At 38.2% G+C, this 26,912-nt stretch overlaps 1 protein-coding gene across 1 annotated transcript in view; it reads right to left on the reverse strand.

The window, feature by feature from the left end:
* Nucleotides 1-26,912, reverse strand: part of PTPRZ1 (protein tyrosine phosphatase receptor type Z1) — a gene marked incomplete at both ends in the record, with an annotated part of 141,493 nt that overhangs the window by 38,872 nt on the left and 75,709 nt on the right. The window contains 9 exons of the mRNA XM_080363690.1: nucleotides 1,085-1,128; nucleotides 7,632-7,758; nucleotides 8,520-8,704; nucleotides 17,472-17,622; nucleotides 18,142-18,299; nucleotides 21,820-21,886; nucleotides 22,142-22,237; nucleotides 23,675-23,826; nucleotides 25,677-25,856. Of these exons, the coding sequence (XP_080219816.1) occupies nucleotides 1,085-1,128; nucleotides 7,632-7,758; nucleotides 8,520-8,704; nucleotides 17,472-17,622; nucleotides 18,142-18,299; nucleotides 21,820-21,886; nucleotides 22,142-22,237; nucleotides 23,675-23,826; nucleotides 25,677-25,856 (1,160 nt within the window). The remainder of the gene's footprint in view (nucleotides 1-1,084; nucleotides 1,129-7,631; nucleotides 7,759-8,519; nucleotides 8,705-17,471; nucleotides 17,623-18,141; nucleotides 18,300-21,819; nucleotides 21,887-22,141; nucleotides 22,238-23,674; nucleotides 23,827-25,676; nucleotides 25,857-26,912) is intronic.

A 26,912-nucleotide genomic window follows, 5' to 3' on the forward strand; every position in this document is an offset into this window, starting at 1 on the left:
ACAGGGCAGGCCCCTGTTTCTGAAAATCTCTTTTCTGTGAGGCAATGCCTGCACTTTTAAATTTTCATGGTTCAAGTGAAAATCAATCAGCATTCACTGGCACCCAGTTCTGTCCTGACAGATGCAATATAATAACCTAGATACGTAACTTATATCAACAGAGAAGTAACTGTATTAGTCATTAGTTAGCATCCACAGGTACAAGGAAGGGTAAATAAGTAACAATTATAATAATAAACAACTAGAAGACAGATAAACACAGGTTGTCTATTTAACAAGGACTTGCCTACTCAGTGAGAATATTGTGTTTATAGACTGAAATGATAAAATAAAATTTCTGAAGGATCACTTCATACAAATGTAGGTCTTACTACAAGAACCGTCCGTGTTGTAAAATTGGTATTAGAGACTGTTAAAGACTTCATTGTGATATTTTCACCTCTCTCCTTGCTGGGACACCAGAAACCTGGTTACCAAGTATGAAGGCTGCAGAGGGTGTCATAAAAACATCAACAATTGTGTAAAATAGAGTTATACTGTGAAGTCTAACTTGAATTCAAGAACTAAAAGTAAATGACCCACCAAGAATTTTGGAATAACTGTTAAATTCAGGCAATAGCACACTGATAGCAAATACACTCTTCAGCACAACTGCCTTACTCCCTTACTTTAGTTTACTACATGGCAAGACCATCCTAAGCAAGTTCAAGTCAGATTTCTCTGTAAACAAACTAGAAAGCTTGACACTGGGTGTCACCTTTGATTCTGCTGAATGAACAATTTTGTCAGACTTCACTCAGAGGTGAGAGTAATCTGATGTCCCATTTTCAAAAATATTTAGGCATACCCTGTGATATCCCTTACTTCTCCCTGCAGCTCCAGCCCCAGGGTGAGGTATCACTAGAGTTATCTAGGGAGAAATGTAGCTGAAAGGCTGCATATATATATGTGTATATGTATATATAAACACAGATAATGCATTCAGGTGGTGACACAGTATTGTAAATTTTCACAGAATATCAATTCAACTTAGTTGAAATGTATGTATTTTAAATACTCTCTTAAAAATAAATTAATGCTATACCTCATATTCTTCAGTTTCACTCAGTTCAGGAATGAGGTCTGCCTCTATAAAACAAAAATACATACCATATCACCCAACATTTTAAATTAACAGAACTATTAATTCTGCAAGGACTCGACTGATTAGTTAATACACTATTGAGACTCAGTCTAAGGAATTTTATAGGATTGTGTTTGGAGAAGTGGCCAACCATCTGGATTGAGGACTAGCTCTAAGGGTAGCAATGCCCATCTAGTCAGGACACATTCAGCCACAACAGTTTTGTCTGGCTCTAATTTGATACTGCAGCACATGTGGGAGGAACCACATCCTGGTCAGAGAGAACCAAATTTACAAGAACTCTTTTTATAAGAGAGTACACTTTAATGCACAAATACAGAAGAGATAAAACAGGTAAGTCTGGGAATCAACTATTTCTCTACATTTACTCTGAAAGTTCTGAGGATATTCTTATAAAACGATCTGCTCTATAATTTTCATAAAGCAAATTTCTCATTTGTGCACCGAGGCTTGGACTTGGGTCCTAGTGCACTGGCCATGCCAACACGTTCAGCGTGCAGTAGGGTGTCTGTGTCTGTCAGGGCAGACCAAGGAGACCCACCCTTCCTTGTGTCCAGTGCTTAAAGCCCTTTTCAGACTCCCACTCCATTTGATTTACTGTAGGGACATGAACCCAGTTGTATCACATCCCACAAAAAGTCCCTAATAAACAGGTACTGAGTGCTCTGTAAAGAACTACTCTAAAGGCTCTTGAGGCCTCCTCACTTTTCATAAATAAATATGTTGAAGAAGGATCAAGAAATGAATTTCCTACAGCCCAGGTGAAAATCCATCTCTGAGTTTAGAGGTAGTCTCTCACCTTCTTCTTCTGTGTTTTTGGCCAAATCCAGTATTGTACTTCTCATGGTGCTCAGCAAGAGAAGTTCGCAAGCAGGTTTCTAGAGACCTACAAATCTCTAGTACAAACTGGCAGAGGCCTCCAGTGATGAAATCTAACAGCCCTTCCACAGCATTAACTCATCTTACTGCTCCTTTGGTTTACAGACAGGTCCATTCCCTTTCTGAATCTTTCTAAGGCTTTCTCCTACGGTACGTGCTAGTGCTCTGTCTGCACACCAGTGTTAGCATTTATTCTGAGGGCTGATTTCTACTAAATAAAAATATTCCAGTCTCTCAGCCTGGGGGGCGATTCTAACAAGATCATTACACAGAGCTCCATGTCCGCATGTCCTCCACAATTCCCAAGTGAAGGTTCCTCAATACACTACTAGAAAGATGTCATCTTTATACTCCTCATCTCTGCAAGGTCAGGTGGGGATGTGTGACTTAATTTGTATTCTCTTTGGTCTGTCCACATCTACCTTTCAAAACAATTTATGGCATGTATTATATACAAGATAAACTAGATAAAGCTTATCCAACTAACAAGCTCATACAGTTTTATTTGTAGATTATAGCATGTAATCAAATTCTGCCTAAACAACGCTGCACAAAATATTCATAAATTGTGGTGTTTTTTTTTTTTACAAACATTTGTAAATTACCAAGTACTAAATTAACCTTTCGTTAATAAGATAGAGAAAAATTATCTTACCTCTGACTCCTGGAAGTTTAGGAGGCACCAGGGCAGGGTGGGGAGGGGAGCGGAGGGGAAGAAGGGGTGGAGGAGATAATTATATTCCCTGGCTTCTCAATGATATAAATCAAATATTGTAGGCATTAGTTTGAAAGTCTTCCCATAGTAGACCCATACCATGTATTATGCACTCAACAGACTTCTCTGAAAAACGTTTTTAATATAGAGAAATCCTATCATTTTTTTCTGTGGTCACTATTCTTGCTTTGAGCTTTAATCAGACTCAATCAGAAAAATAAAATGTGCTGATTTTGCTGGCATCTATAGTAGAGTATGTGCTCTCAAAATCCACCAGCAGGAAACTAGTTTCTTGCTGTTGTCTTCAGGGAAAGGCATTAACATACGTATAAATACATAAAACATACATTAACAACACTAAATCTTCAGGCATTTTACAAAGCCTATTTGAATTTAGTTGGTCACAAAAAATGTATTTGCCAAAAGCATTAGAGACACACTCAGAAATTCTGTTAATCCTGTTGCTAAGTTTTTGATTTGATGGGAGATTATAGAAATCTGCTAACATCCCCCAAGCAAGAAGAACCAACCCCTCCAAAAAACAACCCATTGATGTAGGTTGATGAACAAGCTTGTTTATTTTTTCTGGAACCAAATATTAATAATTCTATAGCTTACATTTTAAAATAAAATAATTAAATTATTAGTTAGAAAGTTTTGTAGAGATCTTTTCATAGTGTGTTTTAATGACAGACGAAGAAATGAGAGAACAAAGACAAAAAAGGTAACTATTTCCCTACATTTATGTTCAATCAAATCTGAACAAAAAACCTCTTAAAACAATCTGATTTATAATTGTAGGATAACATGCACACCATAAACTGTTTTCATTTCTGTATTGTCTTATGTAATAAATAGCATGGCAAGAATAAAAGTAAAGCCTTTTTCTTCTGATTAAATTAGTTTTCAGATTTGTACATTTATCAGCATAAAATTAGAAAAAAGCATCCCCTAAATGAAACATTTAAGATATGCTTAATGTTTTTAATAGAAAAACCGCAAAGACAAGTTACAAAGAAATTGCATAGTTAGACCCTCACAAAGCATTGCTGACAGCATGAGCTGCCAGGCAGGAGACAGTTTTGAGGGCCATAACCCACCATGGGTTTTTTTTGATAAACACCAACTAAAGTCTACACAAAGAAAGTCAGGAGGAGAGATATATTCTCATTTTTCATTTACTGTGTCAGCAAAAGCATGTAAGTAACGCCGGTATTAACTACACAACAAACTACTGCAGAACTTTCAGAGCTATACAGATGTTATCTAGAGAGTCAAAGCACACATTTAGTTATTCAAAATCCAATTCTAATAGCAAATGAAAAATTGGTAAATAAAGGCTGGAATTTTATCAAAGCTAACTAAAACACTACGTACATGATTCCTTTCATTTTCAGTTGAGGTTATGTAGCTGTATCACACAGGGCACCCAGTGAGTTTTAGTAAACGGAAACTGGAAACAATTCTCATGTGCCCAGACACTACATCACAGGATGAAAGGGCTGCCACTCAGGGCAGTTTAGGAAAAATCCAAAGAACAGAAGCCTCAGCTACAATCAGTTGCCCAATGTCATAGCAGAGCTACTGAGGCCGACACAAACTGAGGCAGAGAACACAGCCCACAAGAGGTCTTTCCTCTGATGAAGGACTGCCGAGAATAAGAGGGTTTAAACCTGGTCTGTGGGTCACCTGGAGCCTCCAGACCCCTTGCTGACAACATATGGGAGGCACTTGGACAAGGTGGGGAGAAGAAATGAGAAACACTCTCTCTTGCAAGCATCTCAAAAGGAAAAGGCTAGAACCATGGTTGTGAGTTTTTCTGAATGCCAGGTTTGTGTTGCACAGGGTACTGAAACCTCCATAATTAAGAGTAGCAACTCCAAGGGCAGAATTCTTCCTGGAAAAGGGCCTTTCTAATGCTTCTGCATGACTAACACACCTCACTTTAGCTCTTAACATGAAGACTAATTGATCTGGAAGTGACTGCAGTGAATTTCATCTTAATTAAACTGGCTTACTCAGAGTAATTCTTGAAAATGAAAGTTTTAGCTTATGCTTTATGTGAGTCAATTTTATTTCATGTCTTCATGGTGCAGATAACTTTTCTTTCATAAATTCACAAGCAGGAGCTCCAAGAAATCCCCTTTTGCCTCAAGATCTATAAAGTAGATCACAAAACCAATTTGATGTTATAGTGGTAACCAGCAAATTGCTCTGAACAAATTTTTCGCATTAGATAACTACATTCTCATATGTCTGTTGTTTAATAATTGCAATATTAAAATATTAAATATGAAAATATTGGCAATATATGCAACAGTTAATTCAGGTGTAAATAATTAGTAAAAGTAAGTATGCAAATAAACATTAATATGAGAAATGAATGGAAGTTTTTTTAATATTCAAAAATTATATTCAAGGGTGACACAGCAGCTATAAACTTATCTATAGGGCAATGTACACCCATAGTAATCACACGAATTACATGGGATTGATTTTTCCCTGAATTTTTCTCTTACAGTGCTTTCAGATGTATCACCGTGAAAAAGTCAAAATAAAAGAACAGGAAGTACATTTATGAACTTTGTGTAAGTTTCAGATAGGAGGTATCCAAAGAAAGAGCTCTCCTGAAACATGCAAAATACTCAATTTCGTATTTTATTTTTATCTATAAACTTCTCTCTCTCTCTTCTTTTTTTTTTTTAAATTTAAAATATCCTTTAAAAACTTTTTTTTTTTTTTTTGAACTGAAACAATCTTCTTCAATTTTGAAGCTTTTAAAAACCTAAAGGAAAAACCTTAGGTGGACCTAGAACTATTACAAAATTTCAGAACCCCCTGAAATTTGAAAAAAAATAAATCAGGTGTTTATACAGTTCTGAGGTGTAGATTATTTAACTCTCCACTTTCCAATGCTTTATTTAAAACCAAGAAAACCAGGATATACTTATATCTATTAATTTGCTTTAATGCAACATTGAGACATATTTAAATGTCCAAATGACAAAAAGCACAAAAATACCATTTTCATAGTTATGCTAACCTGTTCATATTTCATACAGATACAACTTCACATTACTATGCCTCCTAGGTATCCTTGCATTGTATCTTCTCATTTAACAAAAAGAAATTAGTTGTGTGTGCGTGTGCAAAAAGGCATTAGAATATCAGACCTTTACTCAGAACTCCTAAATATAACACTTATTGCATCAAATTCTCTCGTCTGAAATACAAACCTCTGACTCAACCTCAGAGCGCTCCTGCCTCCCTCCCCACCTCAGCATCCCACCTCTGCATCCACATGTCCTTCCAACAGGAGCCGTGGCACACAATGGGGCGGCACCCACCAAGCCTCACTGATCCTTACAGCAGGGATAGGTGGGTTATCCTACGGATATTACCCACACTGGATCTTTTGTTGTAATGTCTGCTTTTTTGAGTTTTAAAGCTGTGATGGCAGCACTGCACTAATTTGATTTGTTGAACTATTGGTTAATAATGACAACACTATGCTGCTTATTTGTCATTCCATGTAGAAATGGATGTGGGGGTATGTAGACAGAATCTCATCTGAGAAAATTCTTCAAACACAAAACGAGCAAATTCTGGAAAGGAAGTGGAGGAATACAGTATCTAAGAGGTAGATAAAGGATAAACAGAAAAGCGGAAGGTTAGGCAAAACGTCAGAACCTTGTCATGGACTTCTTAGTAAACTGAAGAGAAATAGAAAAATTCTGGTAGATATTAGCATAAGACTCCAAAAGTGTATTCTTCTTAATACATGGTGTTGGAAAGACAAGTTAAATGTTTATTCAAAATGTATACGTACTATACCTGAACCTGTGTCCCCCTAATTCAGACAAAAATGCACTACTATAAGCCTATTACCATTAGTTCATAACTCATGCTGTAGCAATTGTTGAAAATCATATTCTTTCTTGCTGCAGTGGAATGTGGTTCCCTTGAAAGGAAAAACTGACTTGTGTTCCCGAATACATCACAACATCACTAAGGACTTTGCTGTAGCTACACAGACTTAACAAAGTATAAACCTGAGCTTACAGAATCCATCAAACAAACAACAAAAATCAAAGCCCTGAGATAAAAAATGGTTTGTTGCATGATCAGAAAGTCTTTTGTTTTTTCTTTTGATTAGTTACACAGTTCTTAATTAAAAACACAGATCTCACTCACTTTGATTAGAACTGGGTTTGATGCTAAAACTTCCACAGAATTTAAGGAATTATTAAGGACAAGATCAAGCTTCATGCTATAGTTTCAAATTATTTCATATTTACTAGCAGGCAGAAGAAGTAAATCTGGCTGTGAAATCAGTAAGATTTATTTGTTAGGCCTTTTGATTTTTTGCGAGGCAGCATTAAGAAGCAAGGGAATTCCATCACCGCCAGTCCTTTGAAATCAAACTCCAAGTAATCATACAAAATCAAATTTCAAAATCAATCAATACAGACTTTTTTGTCATTTTGGGGTTTGTATTACTTGTTTCCTTCACACTTTGGCTCTGTGGGTTTATTTTGGGAGGATGCTTGAACCATAGAGAAATAATACCAAACATGGTGTTATTTCTCTACATTATATTGATAAAAGATACACTTGTGAGATTTCAAATCAGGTAGGTGTTTTTAAGAATACTCTTAGAGTTAAAAGAAAATTAACATGCATTCTTTCATAGATAATGTTTTCAAGGAATGGAGAATTACATCTTATAAAATATCAGTAGCAAAGAGCATGCTGATGGTTAACTGCAGTGATTTTGAAATTTCATTGTAGCATATTTTGATAGTCACGCATTTAACTGGTTTGCAAACAAACTACTTCTTCAAACACAGATTTTCAGCTAAAAGTGATCACTAAGCTCAAAAGGCCACTTACCTGGGTCCTCTAAAGGCATATCAACAATGACTTGGTCACTGTGTTTTCCATAAAGTCCATTAGCACAAACAGCAACTATCTGAAGAACATAGCTTGTATTGGGCAGCAGATTATTTAGAATAGCCCCCTAAAAGAAAAAACATGTTTAATAATTTATTTGCAAATGAGGATCAAATATTTACATATGTTATTTTTTTAATAACACATTTTTCACATGACCCATAAAGCTCCTTTCTTCTAGGACTCTAATGTAATGCTTTTTATATTTTCTTGCCACAAATGTTTTTCAGTCAACTTTAAAAACATCTTGTGAATTTTTAAATGGAGTAATGGATACGCAACTACATAATTATTTAATGTAGAACACTATTTTAGGTAATTAGTTTAGCCAATGTTATCTCTGATAAGTTATGTGTCTTTAAGGAGGGTAAAAGGAAAAGATCACATTAGTAAAATATAATGAAGCTGTAATCAATAACTTAATATTTATGGCAGTATGATTGTACTGAATCTTATTAGTTGCTTATGTAGTTCATTCTTTGCATGTCAGTAAACAATTAAGTACAGATAACTATTAATTGACTATGGGTTTTATGGCTAAGGAGCTCTGAGACTGACATGGTCATAAAATTTGAGGTATATTTCAGGCAAATCATAAGAGCAATTTGTGAAAGCTTTCTCTCTTCTGGGCAAGAGAAGGTTGGTTTTTTTGTAATTGTCTTTGTGGCTTCACAGCCAAAAAACGAAGTACAGCTTCTGTGAGCTGCAGCCAAAGAAGTAATTTTTGTATTCAATCAGCTCCCAACTACTGTTTAATTCCTCAAGATAATTAACAGTGAGTGTTTTGCCATCACCCCTTTGTATGAAACTGTAAGAGTTTACACTTACCAAGTCCTGATACCCATCTGTCAGAAACTCATGCTTAGTCTGGTCTTCTCCATCCAACTGTTGATATAAGACAGCAAATCTCTCAATTGTGGTGTCATATACAACTCGAGGTCTTTCCCATGTAATGAGAAGACTAGTATAATTCTTTGGATCAGATTGAACATTTTCTGGTTCTGAGCTGCAAACTGAAAGCAAGAAAAGAGGAAAGAACATGATATTTATTAAATGGTACAAATGACTCTACTAAGATCTTGAGACATCTCCTGAGAAAATTAATGCAAGTCTTTCATGTGATTTATTCTTAATTTTCTGCTAAAATATCTGAGCTGCCATGCACTATAAACAGAACCAGTATTTTAACATTAGATTTTCAAAAGCAAACTAATTTGAGGGCTGAGTCCCCTTCCCCCCCACCTTCTTTTTATATCATATTTTGTGAAATATTGATATCCAGTTCCCAAGAAACAATATATAAACCACAAAACATAAAGATTCATATATATCCTGGGGATGAAAAAATCTCCATTACTCTGTCTTTATGGGTCTAACAGAGGAGCATTAGAAGAGCTGCACACTCACCAGCTATAACAGACTGTAATCTAGAATAGATTGTTTTTGAAGGTTAAAGGTAAAGCTATCACACTTTAATTTCCACTCAAGGGTGTTTGAATCTTTCTATAGCACCTAATGAAGAGACAATAGGAAATAGCAAATAGGAAGAGGCTAAGAATGATCAGGTTCGCAGGTAGTGATTTCATGTTATTATGTTTTAAGGCACCATCTAGACATTTACTGAAGAAGTCTGAGCAGACTGCGGCAGTCTCAGGCCTGGCTCATGCCCATCATCTCGGTGAGTCTGGAACCTGCACTTTGGGGAGAGGGGTCAGACAGCTGCTCCTCCATGTCCTTCCAGCCCTTCCCATTCAATACTCTTTACACCTTATTCAAGTAAGCCGACAGTTTTGATATTTTTCTAGATATATAGATCTATGGATCACCAGTGTGCTAGAAATTTACTGATACTCTGGCATGAGTTTTTTTAATTTGCTCAGGTACCTGTGTGTGGCTTAAAAATAATATACAAGGTCAAAGCTAGATTAACCTGTATGAAAAGATTACATTAGCAGAAAATATAAACTACATAGCTGAAGCTCACTGAAAAATGACCAATAAGTAGTGATACATGAAAAAATAAAGCAACATAATATACAGCTGCATTGTTCATGTCTGGTTCGGGTTTGGACTGAGACCCCACTCTCCTTTCTTGCTCTCATCATCCCCTCTGCTGATGGGGAATTCAGATGCAGCACTGAAGAATGGAGGTGACTGTCAAAAGCCCACCAGCTTTTGGCTTTCTACTTGAGAGCACAGCAAATAAATTTATTCTGATGTCTCTGAATGAGGGCCAGAGGTCTCTGACATTTCCTGTTATAAATCTCTCTTCTTATTGCTCTGAAATCGCTCTGTTTGTGCGCTTCGGTTGAAATGCTCCGAGTGGCTCTCTGTCCCTGCTCTACCTTCTAGGACGTTTCCTTCTCATGTACTCAATTTCCTTTCATATGCGCTTTCGTATGTACTGAAAAGGCATATTATTCCATCTACTGCTTCCTTTATTATCTCATTTCTATTGCTTTATTTCATCATTAGACTTCTCAAAACCACTTATCAGAGTACATGAAGTTTACTTTGAATCCTTCAGTAATTTAATAAAATCCTACATATTAAAATTATTAGATGGATATATTTTATCACAAAAATTTTAGCTTGACTTTTCACAAGTAAATACATAATAATTCCCTATTTAGAATAAATGAGGAAACACATTTTTCGAATCTCAGAATCTGTTTAAAACAAACTGTCAATATCTAGCCAAAGCAAGAAAAACTATCTAGCTTATTAAGAAAAAAAGTGTACATTCTTTGGAGTCCCCTTAAAGGAAGCAAACATCATGATACTACAATGCTTTTGGCAGACAACACTGCATTTTGAAAGAAAGCAAAGGATTTCCATTAAGTTTGCAATCTGTCACTTGAACACAGGAGGGCACTCAAACACCAGTCTTTTGAAAAACTCGATTACTTTCGTTCTGTATGCAGGTGGGAAGTTTGGAGCAGCTCTGGTCTGACCGAGTCAACGGAAAATAAGCAGCGATTTGTGTGTATGTGTGTTTGTTTGTGTGAGCTAATGGCAGAGGCAGTATTAGTCTGTGTAACTTAGTTGAGTTCTGTAGCTTGCCAGGCTTTGAATCTGCTATGTATCTGACACACCATTTAATGCATTATATTGAATTATTTTAATTGACATAAAGGAAGAGGAAACAAATAAATACAATCTCAGTATATTCCATTCCTAAAACTTGTCATTGCAACCCACTTCCACCAGATGGCAAAAGGAAATAATCAGACCAGCAAAGACCATCCCCTTCTCAATTCTGACCGTTAAGGCAGATGACTTAAACTCTGATTTTATTTGTTTCAATGAATGAAAACACTCTTCAGCTATTTCTTTTCAAAGGTGTTTAAAATAACTCTCCAAACGCTTTTTCATAGTATAAATACCAAGCTCTTAGTTACTGTCCTTTTCCCCTCCCTCTTTTTTTGTCTGTGAGTGAATTTGGTTGTGAAATTTTTGACTGTATTCAGATGAACTGAGCAATATTATAAAACATTAAAACGCAGAGCAGTGTCTCCAATAGTATATCTTTCAATTTCACCCTGTTTTCTTTTCCAGATGGTTCTTCCAACTATGTTTTTTCTCAGGAAAAAAAAGTTATCTTCCTTTCTGTTATCCTCCTTTTGATGCTTGGTCCTGTCCATCTCAGCACTGACCAAGAATATTCCTACATGACAGTCATCTGCATATTGTTTCACCATCACTACTTCCTCATTCCTTCTCCTTCTTCTGATGCCTCTTAATTAGTCATCCTGCCCCTTCCCTTCCCTGCCTTGCCTTGTCCTGCCCTGCCTTGACCTGCCCTGCCTTGTCCTGCCCTGCCTTGTCCTTCCCTCCCCTCTCTCCTCTTCCTTTCCTTTCCTTTCCTTTCCTTTCCTTTCCTTTCCTTTCCTTTCCTTTCCTTTCCTTTCCTTTCCTTTCCTTTCCTTTCCTTTCCTTTCCTTTCCTTTCCTTTCCTTTCCTTTCCTTTCCTTTCCTTTCCTTTCCTTTCCTTTCCTTTCCTTTCCTTTCCCTTCCCTTCCCTTCCCTTCCCCTTCCCTTCCCTTCCCATCTTTGTAACAGAGAGCTACTTTGCTCCTGCATTTTCCCATTTTGTCTCTCCAGAGACTGGGAAAAACAAGAACACTATCAACTTATCCAAAAAAAAGACTTGTGCTCTGATACAAAACAAGTTGCTGAAATTTGGCTTATTCAGATATATTAAAAAAAAAGAAAAAAGCCTGCATTTAAGCTTCTCTGACCTTGACACAGTTGCAATACAACTAGGTGAAGTTCTGAGGCAGCACTACAGATAAGACAGGGGATTTTTTCCACATTTGTTGCTTTCTTCTGCTTTTAGTTGAATCCGGGTTTGAGATTTTTATCTTTTAAATACAGATTCTCAATTGTGGAAGCTGTGAAATCACTTTGTTTACATTGAGACATTCAAGGGCTTTTCAGCTCCCTGCCAATGCGTGGCGAAAATATTCCCAGTCTGCTCTGTCTGTATGATGGAGGTGGAGCAGCACAGCAGATGTGTGTTGGGTTGACCTTGGCTGTAAACCAAGTGCCCACCCAACTGCTCTCTTACTCTTCCTCCTTAGCAGCACAAAGTGAAAAAATAAGGTGAAAAACTCATGACTCAGGATAAAGACAGGGAGATCGCTCACTAACTACCATAATGGGAAAACTGACTTGTTTTGGGGAAATTAATTTATTACCAATTAAAATAGAGTAGGGTGGTAAGAAACAAAATCAAAAACACCTGCTGCCCATCCTTTCATTTTTCCCAGGCTCAACTTCAGTTCTGACTCTTCCATCTTCCCAACCCAAGTGCCACAGGAGGAGGAGTAATGGGGGTTGCAGTCAGTTCCTGACGCTCCTTCCTCCTCATGCTTTTCTCTTGCATCAGTGTGAGGTCCCATGCACACGCTACAGTCCTTCATGAACTTGTCTAGCATGGGCCCCTTCCATGGGATACAGTTCTTCAGGAAAAGACTGCTACAGTGTGGGTCCTTCACTGGGTCACAGATGCTGCCAGGAAACCTGCTCCCACATGGGCTTCTCTCCAGAAGCTGTAGCTCCTGCCAGGAGCCTGCACCTGTGTGGGCTCTCCATGCACGGCAGGGGGACAACTGGCCTCACCATGGTCTTCTCCAAGGGTTGCAGGGGAATCTCTGCCCTGGTGCCTGGAACACCTCCTACCCTTCTTCTTTCCTGACTTCGGTGTCACAAGGCTGTTTCTCACACTTTTTCCTCACTCCTCACTGCCATGCAGCATTTTGAGCTTTCCTAAATATGTTTTTCCAGAGGCATACCCAGGATGGCTGCAGGGCTCAGCTGTGCCCTGCGGTGGGTGGTTGGAGCTGCTGGAATTGGGGGCAGCCCTGGCCTTTCCTCACAGAGGCCCCGCAGCCCCATAGCTATTGCCTGGGCACGGACACCCAGCACATTATGTGAGTATAAAACGCCTTGCACAAGAGGAAATGTCTTGAGAGAATCTGAGAGTGGTTGTAGCTAATTTATGTCATCTGCAGTATGTGAAATGTTAAGAGCATGAGTCCTTACCCTGGTCTTGCAAGAGAATTTAACTAAAATAGCTGCTGAACTTTATACAGTAGTACTTTGCATAGGGAAACAAGTTGAGAAGCATTTTTTACAATATATAAAAAAAACCTAGCTGGATGGCTGGGCCCACAGCGTTGTGGTGAACAGAGCCAAATCCAGTTGGCAGCCAGTCATGAGTGGTGTTCCCCAGGGCTCAGTATTGGGGCTGGCTCTGTTTAATCTCTTTATCAATGATCTGGACGAAGGGATTGAGTGCACCCTTAATAAGTTTGTAGATGACAAGAAACTGGGTGGGAATGTTGATCTGCTGGAGGGTAGGATGGCGATATAGAGGGGTCTGGACAGGCTAGATCATTGGGTTGAGGCCAGTTGTAAGAGGTTCAACAAGGCCAAGTACCGGGTCCTGCACTTGGGTCACAACAACCCCAGGCAGCGCTACAGGCTCAGGGAAGAGTGGCTAGAAAGCTGCCTGGTAGAAAAAGACCTGTGGGTGTTGATTGACAGCCAGCTGAATATGAGCCAGCAGTGAGCCCAGGTGGTTAAAAAGGCCAACAGCATCCTGGCTTGTATCAAGAACAGTGTGGCCAGCAGGACTAGGGCAGTGATCATCCCCTTGTACTCAGCACTGGTGAGGCCTCATCTTGAATACTGTGTTTGGTTTTGGGCCCCTCACTACAAGAAGTACATTGAGGTGCTGGAGCGTGTCCAAAGAAGAGCAACAAAGCTGGTGAGGGGTCTGAAGCACAAGACTGATGAAGAGTGGCTGAGGAAACAGGGGTTGTTTAGCTTCGAGAAAATGGTGCTTTAGGGGAGACCTTATTGCTCTACAACTACCTGAAAGGAGGTTGTAATGAGGTTGGTGTTGGTCTCTTCTCCTGAGTACCAAGTAATAGGATGAGAGGAAACTGCCTCAAGTTGCGCCAGGGGGAGGTTTAGGTTGGATACTGGGAAAAACTTCTTCACTGAAAGGGTCGTCAAGCATTGGAACAGGCTGCCCAGGGAAGTGGTGAAGTCACTATCCCTGGAGACGTTTAAAAGGGAAGCAGATGTGGCACTTATGGACATGGTTTAGTGGGACTTAGCATTGTTAGGTTAATAGTTGGACTTGATGATTTAAAGGTCCTTTCAACCTAAATGACTATGATTCTACAATTGTATGATTCTATATAGTTAGTCTTGAATTTCAAGAACATATTGTTTTTTATGTCTTTACTAAATCCAGGAAGATTAACAAGAATCATGTTTTGCACGTACAGGACATTACTACAAGACTGGACTGGATGGCAAGTTACATAATGCACCCAGCAGCTACAACAATGGTTCTCAGGTTTAGAGGAATAAACAATGATTTCCATTATAAATGGATTTTCATGCCAGCTGAGGTTGGTAGAAATAAAGCATTACAATTTCAAAAAGCTTTCTGAGTTGAATCCTTGAGTATGGCTGTAAGGATTAGCTACTTAAATCTTCTTAAATATATACATTCATATATGCATACATATATATCACCTAAGAAAATTACGTGTATTTCTAAGTAGGCTTGGGGAATGAAGTATCTCCCATGTCCTCAGTCGGGCAGTGCTTGTACACCAAGAATGTTGAGGTTGTCAGTGTGTGAAAATTTCTGACAACATATTGCTGAAATTTGTTTATAGCTGAATAGAAAGATTATTTTAGATCTTATGAGGAAACTTACCTCTGCTTAAGAAATTCCATGTATTAATAACAGCAGTAAAACAAGCACTTAATCCTCCTGCCTAATGAGAGTCTACACTGAATGCAAGAGGAGAAAACTGGGATTCTAGGTTTCACAACATAAATTAATTTTTCACTTATCTACTTGAGTAAGACTCACTCTTGTCATTTCTCTCACGTCGTCTAAAGGGATTTCAAAGATTATTTTTTCTCTGTTGACTACAAGAACTTTGCAATATTAAATATGAAATACACAATCCCATTTACTCTTGGGGACTTAGGTATTCATGTTACAGTTTTTACATCTCAATATTTAAGTTCAATGATATCTAGGGCTCCTCTAATGTAAATTAAACAAACTGTACATCTGAATTTGTGTGCATATATGTGTGTGTATAAAGAAATACGTATATGCATGTGTATGTGATGTTGTTGCATTTACATAGTGCACATAAATATTAATGTAAGTTTGAAATATATATATGAAAAGACTTGAAATTTTAGTTATCCTTTTCCGTCCCTCCTTGTTTATGGCCAAAGCAGATTTTTTAATATACAATTTATTACTTTAAATACCTATTTTGGAATAAATACCACATGTAGTATTTTTAATCATTCTATGACTCTATGTGTTTGCTGCCACAGTAATGTCAGTGCAGGACGCTTTTGTGTTAAAATCTGAAAATGGAAACCTGTTCGTTTGGTATTAAAGAAGTCTATACACCACATGAAGTGGAAGGGCCTTCTAATTTTAAATTATATAATTCAATACAGAAAAGGATCCTAATATCTTTAGGCTGGACACTCTTTCCTTACCTGTACGGATACTGAATTCACAGATAGGATAGAAAATTCACAGAATATCTCTTTGATATAGAGCAGAAATGGGACTAGTTGGAAGCAATCTCCTATGCATTTTAACACACACACTGCTTTGGACAGCATGTGGAAAGCTCCTTCAGGCACATGGAGTGGACAGAAGGAAGCAGAGGACTGTCTTAAACAGTATTATCCTGCTTTTCTTCTTATCAGTCTCTATGGAAATCTAGATCAGGATGGCACAGCTGAAAGTAGCTTCCTTCTATTGCAGAGACTGAGTTGAAGGGTCAGGATGTAGTGCAACCACCTGGGAGGCAGGTGGATTGCAGATGGCAGAAATCATCCTGGCTCTGTCTTCAAAGGTGCTCTGCCTATGACGTTTTGTCACTGTACACTGGCTCCTACTTATAAAGGACTGAGAAGATTAGTTTCTTTCTGACAACATGAACATAAGAAAAAGTGGTGTGTATTACAGAGATCTGTCTCCCAGAAACCATCTTTAAATGGAGGGATTTGGGGAAGGATGATCTTTCTCTAAGTCAGGCAAATCAACAGTGTCCATTGTAAATCTGTTCAGAAGAAGAAATTTATTTGTGATCATTTGCTTGATTGCTGCAGCTCAGTTCCACACTCCTTCTCTAAACTTCAAAATTTCAAGTGCTACTTAGTACCTAAAAAAACCCTCTCAGAACAGCTATTTCTTGGCTTAAACTAAAGCAAAAAAAAAAAATCATATTCTGGGCAAACATTTGAGGAATTCATGACAAGCTGAAGCCAACACACAGAAGTGTCACTGACTGGTTATAGAAAAGAAGCAATAAAGTGCAGCACTGGGGCAAAACAGTGTGATGTCCTTGTGCAGGGGACCCAGTCCCCCAGCAGTTCTGAATGATGAACATCCCCTAGCTTGTAGGTACATTTCATGCACAGGATCCTTCCAGCAGGAAAAAAAAATCCACCCAAACAATGTGAATTTAAATGAAACCACACTTTCTTCTAATCTAGAGAACACCTATACCACATGCTTCAGTCATCCGTCTATGTCTGATTAAGCACAGTTCAGTGCTGAGTTTAAGAATCAACAGGTATTCCCATGCCGGTAGCAACATAATGGCCCCAAATTAGATGTTTACTATTTATTGTTTTGTGTTTGTGAGTAGAGAAATCATCGACTTCCTTATTTAGTGCTAGATCTTGTTTCCCATTACATCATGTGATGTTTTGGTCATATAATCTTCACAAAGTTCTCCAAGGTTCCAGGTAAAACAAAATCTGGCTCCTGGGATTCTCTCCATCTATCACTTTCTCAGTAGATTATATGAAATGAATTTGGTGACCTCACTTCAGCCTCTGCTGGAAATGCATCCTCATTACAGAACGAAGAACCAAATGGGTTTGTAAAACAAAATCCTCTTGCAGCCCCTGAAAAAGGCAGCTTTGTTTAAGTCTGAAACACATTAAAAGGCCAGTGCAACAAAGCCTGAACTGACGCGATCTTCACTGAATGTTTGGTCAGACAAGCATTTAATTTTCCACTCCATTTAATCTGACATGTTTTATGATTGCAAGTTACTTTTGCTGAAGTGATAGATTTATGAGTAATAATACAGCATGCTACTTTCTACGCAATATGAAATGAGTATCCTTATACTAGGATGAATCTTTTACAGAAAATTGTTTTTCAACCTGTGGAGAAAGGAACGACTATTAAGTAAATACCTGCTTCATGAATTTCTTCTTGTCCAGTGTAAGAGGAAAACACTTGCCCAAAGAACTTATATTGCTGCTCTCGAAAGTTGTTTTGCAGGTAGTCCATCAGCATAACATAGCCAGACTGCTGCATTGTAAGGACTTCACAGAATACAGCTAACTAGAAGAGGTGAGGAAAAAAAAGAAGTCAGAAGTCATATAAAACTAACCAGATTCTGCTAAAGAGCAAAACCACTGGGGAAAATATATTGGGTAAAGTCTCCCAGTCGAGCTCTCTTGGGTGGCACTGAACTTCTGTTTCTCTGTACCAGCAGTATATCTACGGTTTAGTCCATGTTTCTCGCTCTGCTGTTGAAGCTGCCCAGTCATCACCATTTAGCTGGGGGAATGCAGAAAGAGTGTTTTACACTCCTCTTTATCTTAGCTGGAAGTCCAGACAGCCTGTAGAGTTAGAAAGTGTGTTCTTACTCCCTTCTAAGGCAAGAAATGACTCAGGATCTAGTCCTGAACAAGAAAAGGGAAAAGATAACATATATGCTTTCTAATTTAATGGCTGCATGAAAAATTTAAAGCTAGATAAAAGAAAAGCCAGGTTGTTGGGCTGGCAATGAATGCCATGAGCAGCTTTTCTTTGGTATTATGCAATTTTTTTTTTGTTTTAATACACTAAATTAATTACCTGGTCTTCAGAAATAGTAATGGTATCTTTGAACACAATCCATTCAACTGTTTCAGAGCAGGGAGGAGTTGATAAAGATCCATTATAAGTGTAGTATTTGTCTGTTGCATTTGGCAAAAGGTTCAACAAAACAAATGGTTCTAAGGCAGCCTGTTTTCCTGAAGAAAAAAAAAATAGAGTCAGATAGATAGAATACTGCAGAAGTAATGAATAAATAGAAATCACACTCTCCAAAAAAGTTACCATGATAGAAACATTTTGAGGCTATTCAAAATTTGACCTCCAGACAGACTAGCATACAAATAAATTACTGAGCCTTTTCTATATAATATGAACAAATATTGTTCAATAACAACTTTGTTAACTTGGGAAAGTGTAATAAAATACTCTCGTAATAAATAATCAGTACATTGCTTCACAATTATTTTTTCACCTGTAAGTTTACTCGTAAATGTCCAAGATGCCAAATCTTTGTCTCAGCCATGAACTTAAAAGGAAAAAAAAAAAGTTAAATCTCTGTTCTTGGTCTCATGACATGGCTTCAGACTCTCCCTGAATTTGGTCAAGCTGTTCCTCACAGAATCTTAAACCCTCTGGAAAATCACTGCCTGGGGAACTGTAACCATGTTACACCTGAGAGCTGTATTACTCATGTCATCAGAAGCAGAATTTCTGTCATCAGTGGTTTTTAAAATGGTGATAATACCATGAAAAACTGTAACAGCTTTACACAAAGCAGAAAAGGGTGCAAAGACCTACTCCAGGAGAGTATGACCACCATGTTTACTGTCCTGTGAAAATAATATTGTGGCTTTCAGGTCAGCAGTTTACCTGGTTCCTTGTTGGCTGGGAACATGCATGAGGAATTGCTGGGAGTCCCTCCATAGAAAGCTTAAGTTTGTGCTGGTATGGCAGTAGGTCCAGCAACAAAAATTGGCAGAAATGGTAGCAGCTTCCTCAAGGCACATTTTTTCAGTCTGTGACAATTATCAATCTATCTTGTAACAATTAGCTGCCTTATTGTCTGGTGCATCCAAAATGATACTTGCTTTTTACAGCTTGGAATAATGTAGGTCCTTATATACCTTACTTCGTAAGTATTCACTTATGAATATCTAGTGAATTTTAAGACCATGTATTAACTTGTGGTTTTACAGATGTCACTTCTTGAGCACTGTACATATTTCTGACCTGTCTTTGTCCATTATTCCTTACAAATTTGGTGAAAGCAGAAAATTGATGCTTTTCTTCTTACAGTGCCTGTTCTACCGAGTTCAGGTTTAAGAGCTGTCTCCTCCTGTCCCTCTTATCCTTGTGTCATGAAAGGGGAACATTCAGCAGTGTTGGGCAAAGCCCATCCTTCTGTTTTTCCTGTCAACATGTTAATCAACCTTCAGATAGAAGCTATCATTGCTGTCTGGTACATGTCTAGTTACTACATTCTTTCAGTAAAAATGAATGGCCAGCTCATTTTATTATATGTAGATGCCTGGAGACATGAAACCTCTCATTTACAGTAAGAATCCTGCTATGCATTTTGCAACTTTGGATTTTAAAATACCCTTAATGTGATTGACAATCTAGATTCTAAAATCTAACACCTACAAAGAATGATGAGAAATGGAGAGTTTGTGTGGAAGGAACAGGACTACTCCTCTGCAGAGCTTGAGAATTCACCAACTGGGCTTCACACAAGCACAACATAGATATGACTGACAAGGACAGATTGTGTACAGCGCAGACAAGGACAGGTCATGTGCTATTCACTTTTCTTCAGGAGGAACAACTTGATTTAGTCATGACCTGAATTTTCAGAGCCCATTTGCATTTTATTAACGAAAACGATATTTTACTCATTTTTGAAATACCATGTAATGACTGTATCTTGAATCTTGCTGCTGATAGTTTTACTGTTCCTTCCAAGGCTATCAGACAGATAATATACTTGATTTATTACTTGTTCTCTTTTGTGTTGTATAGAAGATGGCACAAAAATATGAATTTTAACTGCTTTATATTTCCCCCTCCTCTGTCTTTGTTATTTATGAAAGTTGCTCCCCTTTATATTTGTTGAATGGTGTTTGTTTTCTAGAGAAAAACAATCTTGACTTTAGTGTCATACTTTTGAAAGATTTCAAAATAGTGCACTAATGGCTTTTTACACTTTCATCCTATTGATCTTCAGGGGCTTTACAGAGCTCAAGCATCATTACATACAGGAAAACTGAGAAAAAAGCCATTTACCTAAGGTCATGGACATGATGTAAGAAAATAACCCTGTTCAAGACAGTGCTCATTCATGTTTATTCTTATGTGAAGCCACCATAAAACTGAGTTAGAAACAGAGCCCAGATCTCCTCATGCACCACCCTGAAGTCCATGTGCTCTGACATAAAACCACAAGGAATTCTAAAACACTGAAGTGTCAGCATTTGTTTGAATAATGATAGTACAAATATAATACAATTGGACTATTTCAGATTTACACAGGAGCTACTGGAAAAAAAATAATCTCCACTGAGTCTGAATACTGATATTCATTTGGTCTCATGCTTGTAACACACATCTTGGACAGCTGCAACAGGGTTATTTGGCTTCCAATCATATATAAAAATCCAGAAACGTATGTTTCAGAAAATGCAGAGACTATATCAAACATTTATCCTGATTTAGCATTTAAAGAGTTGCAAATTCCTCATGTTAATTCCTTTAGAATTACTGCTATTGTTACTACAGTTCAGTCTTGGGGTAAATAAATCATAGAATCATAGAATATCTTAAGTTGTAAGGGACCCATAAGGATCATGGAGTTCAACTCCCTGCTCCTCGCAGGAGTACCTGAAACTAAGAGCATCATCCAGATGCAGTTTGAGCTCCTGAGAGACTTGGTGCTATGACCACTGCCCTGATGAGCCTGTTCCGGTGACCAACCAGTCTCCCAGTGAAGAACCTTTTCTAATGTCCAATCTGAACTTGCCCTGATGCAGCTTCATTGCATTTCCTCAGATCCTGTCACTGGTCACCAGAGAGAGGAGATCAGCACCTCCTCCTCTGCTCCACACCTTGTTCACCTTCTCTTCTCCAAGGTGAAAAAATCAAGTGACCTCAGCTGCTCCTTGTGAATCTTGTCCTTGAGACCTTTTGCCATCTTGGTCACCCTCCTCTGAACACACTCCACTAGTTGGACGTCCTTCTTACTTAAACTGAAGTGCCCAGAGCTGCACACAGTGCTCCAGGTGAGGCCACATCAGTGCAGAGCAGAGTGGGACAATCACCTCCCTCACCCAGCTGGCAATGCTGTGCTTGATGCACCCCAGAACACGTTTGGCCCTCTTGCCTGGCAGGGCATATGTTGATTCATATTCAACTTGCCATCACCCCAGACCCCTAAATCTCTTTCCATGGGGCTGCTTTCCAGCCTCTCATTCCCCAATTTGTATGTATAACCAGGATTACCCTGTCCCAAGCACAGAATCTGGCACTTGCTCTTGTTAAACTTCATACAGTTGGTGCTTACCCAACTCTCTAGTCTATCCAGATGACTTTTGTTGTTTCTAACAAAATAGATGGGGCTGAGCTCTAGAGAACTGTGCTCCCCAATACCTTTAAGGTTTCATAATTACACTGAAATGGATTTTAGCCTAATCTGTAAGCAATAAAACACGGAGGCAGACTTACCAAAACGACTAACACTATCTACTCCATTAATGATTGGATTATAATCCGGATTATTTTCTATTCCAATCTGTGAAAAAGAAATAATATTTTTTAGCAGTACAGGCTTAAAAAAAAAATTGAAAATTGCAGTTTACCACCAAAATTATACATGACTTAAGCAAAGCAAAAGTATTTTGCGCATTTGCTTTTCTGTAAGAATAAATGAGAAAGATATATGCAAATTTTTAACTCAGTGATCACACTCTGGAACCAGTTAAATTCAGTTTGAACATCTGCCATGTTTCAAAGCTTGTTTAATGACACAAAGATATATTTTGTTTACCTCAAACAAAATTGATAAAGCTCTTAACTTTCCATTGCCTTTAATTGCCTCTTCAAAATTTGTAAACTGATCTGCATCATAGCAGTAGATTTGCATCTGCGAATAAAAATATATTCAAATGTTATACATACAAAAAATAAAAAAATAGTCAACGCAGTTGTTTATATTCCTATTTTGAGAAAAAATGTCCAAGCAATAAACTTAACTACAAATGTATGTCACATGCATTATCTTAAGACATAGAACGGAATTCATCAGCTGTTAGCTATCTGCAAGTGATCTCTTCTGGAAAACCACTAAGTATGCTGGAGTTAACCTTTCAAGGAGCAAAGTGCTCTCTAGGGATAATACAGTAAAATGAGATAGCTTGCTGATACTGGACATCTAACCTAGAGCACTCATGTGAGATAAATCTTTAAATCAGTGGTAAAACACGAATAATAAGGCAGGATGCCCCTACTGCATCTGTCTTGCAGTAAATGTAGAGAAGTGTTGTTCATAAAAGATTACCAGGTATTTTGTGCCCACATTTGACAGCTGTTGTAGGCACTGGGTTTGTGGCAGCCCTTCCTCTCTTTCTCTGGATGCAGCTGGGAATTCTCCAGTGCTGGGTCACCAACATGAATTGGGGAGTGTCATGCTCCTACCAGCTTTTCATGTGATGATGACAGAGGAGAATATTCTCTTTGATGCCTTGGCAGGACAGACAGAGCGTGAGTGGGAATGTTTAAATGGCTAATGAGGCAAAGGAAACTACACTGCCCAGGGAAAGCTCCTGGCTCACAGCTCTCCATGGGGAATAGGCCAAGCTTGGCTCTGTTGTTTCACTCTGACATAGAGACCAAAATGCTTGGAGTGAGAAGCAGCGTGGTTGCCTGCCACGACTATGTCTTTCTAGCTGGAAAATGATCACAATGCCATGTTAAGAGTTTGGTCTGCAGAGTGCCCTTGTGGATATCAGCGAGAGCTGCTCCTCTCCTCCACCCCATCCCCACACTGCTGCAAGCTGTTCTGCCAAACCAGCCAGGGGTGTGCTGGCCTGGCTGCCCGTGAATGCCGTGGTCGCACCCAGGACCTGCTCTCACGTGGTGGCTCTTGGCACGCCGCTGCCAGCTCTCTTTCCAGCCCAGCAACACTGGCTGCGCTTTGTCACGGTGAGGCCTGGCAGCTCCCATGGGCTCTTAGCAAAGCCCCAGCTTTGAAAAGTCCATCGACTGCTGTGGAATATGATGGGCCCAGCTCACAGGAGCTTAACTGTCAGTGGGAGCTTGAACTTTGCCAGATTAGCAGGACTGACTCCTAATGTCATCTTAGAAGACGTGTGCGAAAATCCACAGTTTAGACACCCTCAACATGCCATGGAATAATGCCTTACATTGCCCTTAAGAAATGCATCATTTAAATATTATTAATTTGGATTTAAGTGAATGCTATATTTGCAAATATATTCTAATCAAATGATTTTAAAAAGTATTTAGTAAACAGTATTACTTTCTGCAAAAAAACAAATCATCAAAATATTCTGTACTTTACCTCAAGAGGAAATTTTCGTCCTTCTAAGCTATGTTCTGATCCATCTGATGACACGTTGCATTTTCCCCAGTGAAAAGTGATCTTGCTTGCCTTGAAAACGGTGTCTAAGCCACCTCCACTTACATAATAATCATTTGTCAGGTTAATTTCCACTGAACAAAGAGAGATAAAGAGAGGGAAAAAAGGATTTGCAATATAAAAGCCAGCCAAGGCATCTACAAACCTCATATATCAGTAATAGGTACTAAAAGATAAATAAGATATGCTTATTTCCCTGTATTTCATAATGAATTTGACAGGAAATTGGTTATCTAAACAAATTAAGAAGTGTAATTCACTATTAGCATGGAGAAATGTTTCATTTCATGTTGAAATTCATAAAATAGTCATCTAGTGAAGTGCACTATTATATTGGTGTCAAACTGTCTGAAACCAGCCACAGAACTAAAGCTCAGAAAACTGCCTTAGCCACCAATTTGACTGTCTAAGAAAAGAAACTCCTGAAATACATATATTCCTGAAAGCACCTGTGTTTTTCACAAAAAAGAACCCTCCACCATTATTATCATATTTCTAGGTACAAATCGTGAGGCAACAGATGAAAAGAAAATTTTAGTCAGTTCCTGGGGGGACTGTCCTGTCCGTGAGACCCCTCAGCTGTGGAGCAGGTGATGACAGGTCTTCAGCTGGACACAGCTGTATCCAAACTGTAGACGGGACCAAGCATTTGTCTTCTGGAGGGAATGAGATGGGTGGAATAGACCAAAGCCCCACATTTAGCTTTCCCACCTCCAGTGATTGTGAATTGTTTGACCTCTTGCTAAAAAAACACTAATGGAGTTCAGTTTAATTACATTCCCCTCTTCAAGACCTTGAAGACAATTTTAACTACAGAGCTTAGCAGTTCCTTTTATAACATCTGAATTGCTGTAGATGAGGAAATGCTCAGTTCACTTTTATGGACTTTAAAGAATGTTTCCTTAGGGATCTCTTGAAAAGACAATGTACTATTTATCTCAGCTAGTAGGGCAAGAAGGCAGTAAGTGATTTGTGGACTAGAGTGTAGGAAGTACATGATGGGGCAAGAGCAGAAGTTAGAAACAATGACACTACAATAAAATAAAATGAAATCAAAGCAAAGCAAATGAAAACATTAACATAACGTAACACAACATAACGTATTTGCTGGTCTAGGGGTTCCCCTGGAACTGGTAGAAGCTCCAAGACAGCTGTTAAGAGATATTTTCCTCCATACCTATGCCTGAAACAAGAAACAGTACTTCTAACAAGAAAATTTTAGTTCCTGCTATCCTGGATTTATACAGCAAATTGGTTGCAAAAAAGATTTGTCTGACAATGTAAATGCCACCATAAGCTTCTTTTATATCTGGGAGAAATAGGCACTTGTAGGCATAAATCTCTTCTTTCTCAAATACATTTCTAAGGCAGGTAAGACAAATTGGACCATAAAAGCACCTATTTCTTTCTTTTAACTGTAAGAAGTCTAAGTGCGTAATTCAGACACAAGTGTCTACATTATAGATGACTATGTGTAGTTGAATCCCATCCTCTGTTTTTTGAAACCACAACTCACCCATGAAGTGCTTCCAGAAGAGTAGGTAACTTATTCACACTTTAAAAAAATTATTTTTGTATACTTGTTACAGATTCTAGATATGTAGTAATAATTATCATTATTTTGTAGCAAATGTTAAATTACTGTTCAGATTCAACGAAGTGCTCATGGTGGTTTGATAGAAATGATGTGATTGCTTCAGCTTTATGTGTCTGTGCACATAATTTGCATTTGTGTTTTAGTGATTTCTCTATTATGCTTGGCTATTGTAAACACCTGTTTTATTTACTTACTGGATAAATTTAGAATGCAGAGGCTAAGTAAAAGTGAAATGAAAATGTTTCATTTAAAGTTCTTGGTTGGTTGTCCATCCTATATCACTTTTCTAACCTCATTTAACTCCAAACATGAAATCTGAATTTTTACCTGTTTTGCCAGTATTGCGAATGAAAGTATCTTCCAAAGTTTCCTTTTCCCATCCATGGAATTTAAGTTTCTTCAGATTCACATTTACTTGAGTAAGATCTTCATCTATATTAATAGGAGATTGTTTGGCACCATTGCAAGCTGAATACTTCTTTCCCCAGTTCTTTTGGTTCAAAGTTCCTAGAAATCAAAACATTTGGGGTAAATACATTTAAAACCTAAATTGGCATCCATATATTTTTAATGTGGGAAAGTTAAAACATAGTTTGCAGTCTGTGACCAGAGTATCTGCCCTTCTTTTAGGCCTCACCTGTAGCAATACTTAGCACACCTAAGTAAACGTTGGACACCTACCGCTACCTCCTACCTTCAACAGTTAACTAACTTTTTGGACCATTTTAGACATTATATATACATGCTTATGAAACTTGAGGAAAAGCAGAAAATAGCAGAAAAACCCTCACACACAATGTACAGAAACAATAAATAAAACGGGGAAGAAAAAATGCTTTCAGGTGAAAGAAATCGGCACACAAAACACTTGGGAATTACTGCAAAACCCTCCTTTCCAAATAACTCATACAAATGCCATTAATGTTCCTTCTGCCCAATGAAGTCAGCCACCCAACAAGGTTTTTAAATAAATACAAGTAATGAGATCTTTAAAAAAATCCTTACACAGAGGAAAAAAGGTAAAGTGGTTCTACCCTGAAAAAGGAAGCAGGTTAGCGATGCTCCAGCTAGAGGGCCCGGGAAGGACCATCCAGGACACTTCGGCTGCCTCATTTGTGGCCGCTGGTGAGAGCAGGCAGGACATCCTGTGCTGCTGCCGGGCACCTCAGGGCACAGGCAGGGGTTTGCACAGCATTTCACTGTGGCCAGCTCAGATACAGACAACACGGACACAGATAGCACATTCTTCACCAAATACTTGATTATTTTCCAAAAAAAATGTTCGAGTACTCTACAGAAGAGTGTGAGTGGTTTGCAGCTGCCCTGAGAATCTTGTTTGTATAATATAGTAGTATAAATAATAAAATATGTTGTGTATGTTTACGTGTTTGCATACATACAAATATTTTTTTCCTGAAAGGGAGTTCTGGTAACACTTCAAAGTGCTAATTAAAACCAAGAGTTGACTTCACAGACCTAAGAAAATATAATTGCTTCAGTTAGCTTCCCACTTATTGGTAGTCAAGAGCTAACACTAGTGCATCCAATACACACATGTGAATT

This window comes from Nesoenas mayeri (genome assembly GCF_963082525.1).
Source record: "Nesoenas mayeri genome assembly, chromosome: 1".
Classification (NCBI taxonomy): Eukaryota; Metazoa; Chordata; class Aves; order Columbiformes; family Columbidae; genus Nesoenas; species Nesoenas mayeri.